The sequence below is a fragment of the Carica papaya genome, chromosome 9 (assembly GCF_054855325.1).
Source record: "Carica papaya isolate Zhongbai chromosome 9, ASM5485532v1, whole genome shotgun sequence".
NCBI classification, from domain to species: domain Eukaryota; kingdom Viridiplantae; phylum Streptophyta; class Magnoliopsida; order Brassicales; family Caricaceae; genus Carica; species Carica papaya.
Genome location: NC_142317.1, coordinates 33,662,501 through 33,672,507, shown reverse-complemented (window position 1 = coordinate 33,672,507; position 10,007 = coordinate 33,662,501). Strand labels below are relative to the sequence as shown.

At 36.3% G+C, this 10,007-nt stretch overlaps 1 protein-coding gene across 1 annotated transcript; it reads right to left on the bottom strand.

Moving 5' to 3' along the window:
• Positions 1 to 502: 502 nt before the first annotated feature.
• Positions 503 to 7,914, bottom strand: ARF6 (auxin response factor 6). Its single transcript, XM_088212189.1, has 14 exons — positions 6,885 to 7,914; positions 6,198 to 6,310; positions 5,612 to 5,710; positions 5,471 to 5,527; positions 5,232 to 5,387; positions 5,057 to 5,141; positions 4,659 to 4,749; positions 4,307 to 4,471; positions 4,105 to 4,227; positions 3,230 to 3,305; positions 2,914 to 3,061; positions 1,618 to 2,810; positions 1,304 to 1,494; positions 503 to 911 (listed from the first exon to the last, which is right to left on the bottom strand). The coding sequence occupies exons 1-14, from the start codon at positions 6,925 to 6,927 to the stop codon at positions 713 to 715; spliced, it is 2,739 nt and encodes a 912-aa protein (XP_088068315.1). The 5' UTR covers positions 6,928 to 7,914; the 3' UTR covers positions 503 to 712.
• Positions 7,915 to 10,007: the final 2,093 nt, after the last annotated feature.

Sequence of the window (10,007 nt, the reverse complement as noted above, 5' to 3'; positions counted from 1 at the left end):
TGACGAGTAATGTCCTCCTTAATCTACTTTTCTATAATTATTGATTACATAACAAGACAATGCCCATCAATTTTCACCCTATTTTTAGACCAACAGCAGAAGTTAATTGTAATACGGCGATGACCTTTCAGCATTTCCTTTATCTCTAACCTCTAGCATCTCTTTCTAGCCACCAAAAATTTAGGCATCCGGAATGCATTCACGAGATGGTTGGTAAGAGCAAAGGTGGATGAGGATTAGTTTCATTTCACATAACTAAGCAACAAAATTGACGTCATTCACCATAAATATAAGGTTAGAAAAGAGCTGTTTACAAAACCTCACTACTACTATGAAGGCCCATTACATGGGACAAGAATAATCTCTGTTCCACTTAATTCCATAACGAAAAAGGCATTTTCATAAAATATGGATATGACTGGTCATGTCAGAGTAGGACAATGTTCGATATCAAATTCATTATCCTGTAATCCTCAGCTCATTTATAAATAGACCACACTAGTAAAATTGAACAGCCATCTTTAGAGATATTGGTCTCCTAATAAATATTGATTGTACATATTACAACAACATAGAAATGAACAAAAACATCTTATAATTACAATATTAGCTTATATAAAAACTTTAAGCTAGAGTCAGGCAGCTCTTCCCACCTTCAAGGTGGTTGAAAGAGATGCTAATATTACAAAAGGGAGAATGATAACTTAACTGGTTAATAGTCCAAAGACCCCACAGAAGTTATACCAGTGCTTAAATTTTTTGAATCCTGCCGGCTACCGTAGTCATCACAGCTACCATTAGAGAGCCTCTGAACTGGGACTGAGTTCAGAAGTTCTATGCCTCGTTTTCCCATTTGTTGTACCTCTTGTGGTGAGAGTATCTTTATACACCACACGGTGTTCACAAACTCCCTGGTTAAGAAGTGAGTGAAAAACAAAAAATTCAGATAATCAAAGACTAAAAGGAAATATACACAATTTCTGCGACATATGAAAGCATTCTGCAGCTGAAAGATAACCCCAAGTGTTATCTATATATATACAAACATCTACATGTATACCCCAATAACTACTTATTTCTCAACTATTTAAAAAACGAGAAATTAGTTAACATGGTATATATCCCTCTCTTTACTTTTTTTATGAAAGTAGACAATTTTTTTTCATCAAACTGTTTGAGAATTCAAGTGACATCCTGGACTTTAAGATGCAAAAGATTTCCTAACCATTATAAGTAAGAGACTACACTTATGCAGTCAGTATGCCACTAGCTAAGAACTAAAATCAGTAAAGATGAAACTCACGGCCAGGGGTCATCGCCAAGGAGAAGAACATCATTCTCCCGGTCAACAAATACAAGCTGCCAGCCTGATCTCCGAGGGTCCTCTAACTGGCCTTCAAGGCCAAACATGCGAGCAAGTTCACTGCGCAGCTCCTGGTAGCTGCTAAATTTGGTTATATCCAGTGACCTCCCAAAGGACCCTGACTTGTAAACCTGTCAACAGTTGTAATTTGATCAGTATGAAGAGAAGACATGAAGCCTTTTAGTAGATACTAAAAAAATTATATAGAAACAAACATAATAATGACACAAAAGTGAAGAAAAAATACAGCTAACCTTAACAAAGGTTCTAGTTGGTGGGTTTGCTTGACCCACATTTTCTGGGGACTGCAGAAAACTTGATTCATCAATGCAACTTGAAGGTGTCATTGCTGGATTAGCAGAAAAATCACTGCCTGCAGTACTCATATAATTCGAAGAAGAGAAGGGTATTGTTGTGGACTCACTGTCAATACCAACTCCCCTCAGGTTTGACATTCCATTTTGCATCAGAAGAGATGAGGGCTCTATATTAACACCAAATAAAAGGTGGCTCTGTGGATCAGTGCTTCCTTCCTGGTCAATGGAGCACTCCCTACCAGGAAAAGGTGGCAATGAAATGGAATTCTGAGACATTGTAGTATGCGCTGGAGGAGCCAACTGCTCCACTTGGGGAATAACACATTGAAGCGCACCAGAGGGAAGAAGTGGCTCAACTGCTGCTCTCTTCGATGGCCAAGCAGATGAACTTATCAAAGGGTTGGTTCTAGGTAAGTTGAGAAGTTGAGATGACTCATCCTGTGGGAATGAGCCCAATAGACTGTGAAGTGGAGACACAATGGAACTTGTCACCGGGTTCCCGTTCGAATCAGAAAAACTTTGTTGTTGGCACAGTGAGGTGATTGCTTGTAAAGGTGATGACTGGGATTGGGAAACTGAAGAAAATGTGGACATGGACATGGCAGAGACAGCCCCTGGAATTGGCTGATGGTCAACAACTTGCTGCTGCGGCAGAGAATGCTGTGGCTGTTGTGGCTGTTGATGCTGCTGTTGTTGCTGTTGATTATTGAATGAGTGCTGATGCTGAAGTTGTTGTGGGAGAAGATGTGACTGAGTTGGAGCCTGAGGTTGGGATTGGTGTTGGTTGTCTTGGACACCTTGGAGAAAGGCTTGCTGAGGCTGAGACTCCTGTAGCATCTGAGGCTGCATTAAAGAAGAAGGCCTGCTAGGAAGGTTTGGAGATTGCTGGAACTGCAGAAGGGAAGTAGGAGTTGACTTGGAAGTATCAACAGTTCTCATTTCTTGAAGTGCAGCAGCAGCCATTGCTTGATACATGTCATTTTGTAAACCTAGCATAGAAGCATCAAGCCTAGGCAGCATCCATGGTGTGGATCCAATACCCTGAAAATTCAGAGATTGAATTCCGCGATCTCCATCACTTCGTAACCACATAAGTGGAGAATTAATTCCCAGATCATCATCTTTAAGACCTGATCCAAAGAAACATAATGAGACCCAAAAGATTATCCTTGATTCATAAATGAACGAGAAGAGGATACCAAAGGATATAAACAGGAAAATGAATGCAGATACCATGGAAAGAAGGCAATCCAGGTGGCCATGGTCGTTTAAGACGGAGTGGAAATGGAGATGGGTACATTGGAAATGTTGTTAATGGTTCAATTTCCCATAGTGAAACTCTAGGCTGCCTCTCTCCTGCGGTGGATTCATCCCAACCAACCTACATTAAGTAATAGAATATGACCCTTCCATTATTTCACATGAAGATAGAGTTATTTAAAAAAGGAAAACAACGCAACATCCTTGGCATAAACTAAGAATGGAGATGTTCTACCAACTGATTCATCCATTTAAAAGTAAGCAGTATCAACAAAGTTTCTCAACATACCTTGACTGAGCGCCAATGTGAATTTGGCCAGCGAACAGGATCTAAGTCACTTATGCCAGTTATTGTGCCCATATAGCTGGATGAAAGAAAATTGTCAGATGAAGCATCAATAAAACTCATCAATGGCATTAATAGGAAGCAATACATTGTGATATTAGAAAGAAAATAAAATATAAAGGATACAGGACATTGATTTTTGTGACCCAACAATAAATTTTCTTCTTTTGCTTTTGTAAGGCCTCAACAGTAGTTAGTAGATAGCATATATTAAAGAGCAAATATTGTTTCTATTTCTAGTGGGAGCAATTGACACAATAAACAATAGTTGTACTAAACCCAGTGGAAATCCATCAATCAATTTCCTTTCATGGAAGAAGTGCAATAGACATGTTTGTCTTGCAGAAAACTAAGAAATTAATTCTGCATGTTTGTCCCTCTCTCTCAAAGGCCCACCAAACTATCCTCTAAACTGACAAAAATAGTTTTTCCTAGGTTAACAAACTATCCATTAAAGGAGAATATACAGGTTTTCAAGGACAATATGAAGAAATTTAGGGAAAAAAATGTACTTTATTTCCTCATATGTTTGATGTTACAGACAGGGCATATATACAGAATTCATATATACAAAAAAGGAAATACTCTTATGGTAGGGATTCTAATTAATTACATCATTATGAAAAGATTACGGGAAGAACTATACAGGAAAAAATATATCCACTAATTAAGCAACAAAATATTTTAGTCCACACAATATGTCCTAGGAGTATCATAGCAGCAATTACAAGAGTTAAATGCGTTTTCTTTCTCAGTAACAGTTGTTAATGAACTCAGAAATAGAAGCTACTTGCTACAAGGACAACCCAGTAACCTACCGGCGGACACTTGATTCCTCTGTCTCAAACAGCATCCGGAAGCGCATCCCAACAGAAACACGTGTGTGATAGACCGCCTTGACATACTTGGTCAGTGGTATAACAAACTCTGATGGACTGGCCCTGTGATGGACAAGGTAGATTTTTAGAAATAACAACTAAAATCCTTCTTTTTTTTCTAGCTTAGATGAACATACAATACCTTGGATTATAGAATATTGTAAAACGGCTATTTGTCGCAGCCGCATGAGCCGCAGCAGCAAGAAGCCCCAAGTGCATGCTATCGCTTGATAAAACTGATGAAGGCATTACTGTCTGTGGTCGATTAGCCCGTCTAATACCAAGAAGTAATTGATTCTTTTCATTCCTGATAACAGAAAATGTATCCAAGTTTAAACATTAATAAGCAATGGCCTATCCATACTAATAATATTCCTAACATGTTTAAACAGCAATCGAACTGAAACAAACATATTCTCATTAAAGGAAATGAAATTGTTAACCAGGTGAATAAATGGAAGAACTCAATGTATGCAGAGAAGTCAATTGCCTACCAGATAAAGAGGACTGAATCACCAGCAACAAGCCTTTTAGCACTTACAAACACACTCCATCCTGTTGTAAGGAGGTGCCTTTTGGGTTGCCCTGCACGAAGAGAAGTAGATGATTGTTAAAAAACTGCATCCTTCATATGGAATTCACTCATCTTTTTAGCTTCAACGGTGGGACTATAAATTTCTTCCATTATACATGGTAGATAAATGAAGAACTTCTCTAATCCAGAACAGTGACCCAGTGTTCCATGCAACATGATGAAATTCACCAGCCATTGGTTAAGAGCACATACAGGAAGTTTGCAGCATATAAGAACAAAGATATACTGATGTCCAAGGAACTTATTATGATACAAAGTGACAAGAATACATTTGAAGAAGTCATCCAGAAAACTCACCCCGAAAAATATGTCTAAATTTCCATTCATTATCATGCAGATCCCTCGCAATAAGCTCTTGAGCTGGAGGCTGCTGTGAGTAGTCCTGCACATCAGGAGTATGACACTAAGAACACAATGTAAAAAATGTTCATATAGAACTTAAAATCCATGATCATATTCCACAACTACAAACCAATGGTGGGAACACTTTTTCAGCTGCCCGGCGGGGGACCGAGAACCCCCCATGAGTACTCGTGTCGCTAGCTGTCAACGTTTTACAAAAATAATTTGTTGGCTGTCTGCTGGGAGTGCCCAATTCAGCAGGAAGGTAGGCATCCTTTTGCTCTTGCTGCAAAAGAAGGACCTTTAAGATGAGAAGATTTTAGAGTATCTTTAATATGTCTAAAGGAGCAAGCAAACCAAGTAGCATACCGGACTCAGTGGTTGCAGAGTCATTTGCGCGTAGACTTCATCAGTTTCCAAATCTGCCTGCAGATTACAAGTTTCAGATCCAATAGCTGACAATTAAGGATATTGGAAAGACAACCTATATAAACTGAATAAAAGCCTTACATGCATGGTAACATTGTGAAGTTGACAGATAAGTTGGGGAGGTAAGCTTGGGTAGTTAGGAATATGAGTATCCACTTCCTTATTGGTAGATGCAGCAACCTACATGCATAAGCAACAAGATAGTTTTAAAAAGTAGAATCCATAATTAGTAATGCATATCAAAATACATGGATCAGTTAATTTGCAAAAAAGAACGTGCCAAGAACTAGATTCACGAGTTCAACGTAAAGAGGAGTTAAAAAATGAGAAATGAGCAGAAATGAATCTAATATAGCTCTAGGAAAGGATGCAGAAGTAATTAATTATGATAAACTTAGCTCCGTATCTGGAACATCAGACCCAAAAATAAACCAATACCAATATAAAAATCGTGTGGACTTCCAGTCTTTTCACCCGTTGACCATTAATTCACACATTATTTTCAAGCCATAAGTAGAGAATATTTCCAATAAAGATGAAAACAACATTCTCAACCCATTATAAATTTACCAAACATAAATCAATATATGTAATTTTCCAATACTGAACATGCCTTCTAACTCCATCATTGCAAACTCAGCTATCCGTAAAGTGACAAACTACTGACCTGCTCACTATGACCCTGTGGGAAATAGACAACTCGGCTGCCAACGGGAGGAAGAGAAACAAGAGGTCCAGCACATGCATGCCAAAGTTCAGAGTTCAGTACCCGTTTTTCCCCTGCAGAATTCAAGCGCAATAATGTAAAAGAGCAGCACTTTTACCCTAAAGAAATTATTGTACGGCCACCAATTGCTAAAAGCAGAAGGCTGCAATATAGCAGCAGAGATAAATTTCATTTATGCATGTTAAATAAAGGAATAATATTAAACAATGGTGGAAACCATAAAAAAGCATACATACACCCAGTTACCTAAAGATGGAAAAGGGACATGAAAATAGCAAGATTCAGTCAAATTAACACTTTGTTCACAAAGAAAGTGGGGAAACGTAAAAATAGTAATTTTGTTTCTAAAAGCAATTTTTTTTTCAGGAGCCTAGCCACTCCACTTATTAGCCAAAAAGCAAAAAAATAGAAAAACCAAAGATTTGGACTTTCAAGATTTTACCATATCTGCAATTTTGGCACATATTCTCTCAACAGTCCAGGAAAGCTACAGAATTAAAACTCAAACAATCCATTCCCACAACTGAATTCTCAGAATGAGAGGAAGAGAGAGGGGTAGGGAAATGGGGAGAACAACAAACTTAGAAAACAAATAGTAAGTCTTGGAGAAAATAGTTAGTTTGCTACCTTCTTGAGCTTGTGGATTGAAACCAGCTGAAGAGAGCCTCATTTCTTCAGATAGATTCAATGATATCTTAAAAAACTTAACTTGAAGAGCACAACAAGAGATCCGAAACTATTATTGACAGAACAGCAATTAAGATCACTGAAAGAACAGCACAAACTCTCTCTTCATTCCCTTCTCTCCACAAAACACCATAACTTCAAATCCCCTCTTCCCCTTCCTTTTCACCAGCCAACTCCAACTAAAAAACTTTACCATTTACCCATCACATAAAACACCAAAAACCCAGGCGGTATTGAGAATAAACCTTGATAAACTGTCAACCAAAGCCGGATTTGCTGCAAAATAGTATCGCTATCAGCCTCATAGTCTCTGTATCTTCTTCACCCCCCAGAACAACCCCAAACATATTCAACTTTTGCAGCAAAACATCAAGCTGGAACCTCCAACTTCAATTCCATCCGCCACATTTCAGCTTCCAACAGTAAACCCGATTTGAAGAATTAAAGCAATTAAGGCGCAAACCAACCAGACCCAGATCTCAACCAAAACCCACTTAACTACGGACTTCAGAGGATTCAGCTCTGAATAGAGAAAAACCCAATTAAACCCAACCTTCAGAACCAAACCTTACAACTCATAAACCAACAAGACCCACATACCAGAAAGCAGATCTCAAGCTTGGAAACAACCAAGTATTGCTTCACTACAAAACTTTGGAGGAACCCAGATCTTTTACTACACAAGCAAAGCGACACAGCAAATCAAAAGTACCAACCATTTCTCTCTCTGTGAAGATCAAAAACGGATTCAAGTAACCAACATGAACATGCACAGTTTAACTATTACACGAGATGGTACTTTTTTATATCTGTGGAGAAGATTTTATGGGTTTTTGGAAGGGGAGCTACCTGTTTCCAGTAATGGAAAAAGTAGTAATGGTGGTACTGCTGCTTGTTTTGAGTCTGCTAGTGAAGTATTACTGCTTCTCTCTCTCTCTCTCTCTTACCTCTCTGCCCTGGCAATTTGACCTGATTGGAATCAACGATAAATATTGACCCGACCCGGTTTCTTTTTATAAATTAAATTCATGAAGTAAAAAAATTCGGAACGGGTATGGGTCAAAGTTCGGACCCCATTGATTTTACTAAATTGCCCTCACCTTTATAGTTATTATTACCATTATGCCCTCGCCTGTTGAAAGGAGCTTTTAGCCTTTTAGGGTTCCCTATCATTTTGATTTTCCTACGTCATCTCCAATAATATCTTTTTTATATCCTTTTTTTTTTTTGTAACATTTAAATATTTTCTAATGTTATTTTTTTTAAAAAAATTAATTTTATTTTATGAATTTTAGAATTTAAACACGGATTTATACCCATCCAAAAAAAAATATTATCCAAATTTTTTATTGATACGATATGTTATTTTTTTATTCATTTCTTTTAGGATCAATCGAAAATTTACAAGTTCTACCGATGATACGATGAATCATTCGTTTCATATAAATGTGTAAAAAATAGTAGTCTCATTTAAAAACTAAGTACTCTCTTATTTTTAAAAAATTAATCATTAATTAGAATAAATATATTATTTAAATTTAATATTTAAAAAATTATAAATAATTATGTATGTTAACTAAACGAATTATCACTTATATCTTAATGTTTGTATATTGTTTATTATTATGATTTTTTGAGAAAATTCTAATGTAATCTTAATTTAATTACAATATTAATCATAAGATTTTATAATAATTTTAAGTAAAGTTTTTTAAATTTATGATTAAATTTGTTAAAAATTTGTAATACAAAGTGTAATATTCACAGAGAAAGCAACACATGTATAGATACAATAGTAGATTGTGTAACAACCCGGAAGTTAAAATAAAATAAATTATAAATTGAATGCAGAATTGAAATAATAGAGTTATAGTTTACATTACTTACACAATAATTTAGAATACCCAATAGGGTCACAGAATGATCATTATAAAAGAACAAGCGAAAAAATTAAGAAATAAGTAAAAAATAAACAATTAGGTATCCTATGACGACCTTCACTAATTTTTTAAGGGAGTTCGAGTGGTGAACTATTCATAACTCTCTTATTGATTGGGATATTGGTCCTTTTGATTTAAATGATTAATGAAATTGTGAGTTACACTAACCTAGTAAGAATATCATACTACTCACCGATACAGAAATAAATGTTGGTAAAAATCATAAAAATAACTAATGGAGCTCTTAATTTAAGTAAATTAATTTATCATAAATAAAATCATTTATTTCATACTTATCGTTTGTGAGATTTTCAAAACTGACATATAGAGCCAATAGTTCAACAACATCATAATCTCATATTCAAGCAAGCAAGTACAACAACATCATAGTCTATAGGGATGTCTCATTACACGTGAACACATATTAAAACTTGTCAACTAACCGACCGTCCTCATACCCCGTCCGATATGAGTGCCAAAAATACAATCCATCAATATCTCGTCCGGTATGAGACGACGTTCATGGTAGGGTTCTCTATGTATCCGGTCCGTCCACCATCTCCCAATATATCTAGTAAGACTATCATTCATTCATTCATTTAACCAATCAATTTTCTGTTTACATTTAATTTTCAGTTTTACAATTTAACTGTAAATCACACAAGACAAGTATTACATACATCAAGGAAACACAACTGAATCATCTTATTAATTTTCAGTGTATTATCATGCATTTAAAACTGTAAAATCAAACGATCAGTTAAAATAGGACAAATTGTAATAAATAACCGGTTCCGGCTCCATTAGTAACTTGTAATTAATTATCGAAGTTTTCTAAATTATGCAAAATACCGTATTATTTATAATTAGATTTCAATTCCATAATAAAGAATAAGGTGATGGATTCTTACTTGAATCGGTGTATGAAATATTGAACTTTCAGCTGCGCCTCCTAGCGATCCCCGGGTTTCCTGAATTTTCCTACAAATGTTAAAACACGCTTCACGTACCTTAAAAATACCATAAAAAATCCAAAATTAGTGTTAAAAGGCCAATTTCAGAATCCGGTGACGACACCGCCATCTGAGGTGGCGGTTTGCCTCGGACTAGCCATTTTCGGTCA

Excerpts from the sequence above, each read along its gene's own strand:
- ARF6 (XM_088212189.1), bottom strand. The coding sequence starts at position 6,927 with ATGAGGCTCTCTTCAGCTGGTTTCAATCCACAAGCTCAAGAAG. Across the intron at positions 6,311-6,884 it reads CAATCCACAAGCTCAAGAAG|GGGAAAAACGGGTACTGAAC; the intron begins GTAGCAAACTAA and ends TGAATTCTGCAG. Across the intron at positions 912-1,303 it reads CTTGGCGATGACCCCTGGCC|GGAGTTTGTGAACACCGTGT; the intron begins GTGAGTTTCATC and ends CTTCTTAACCAG.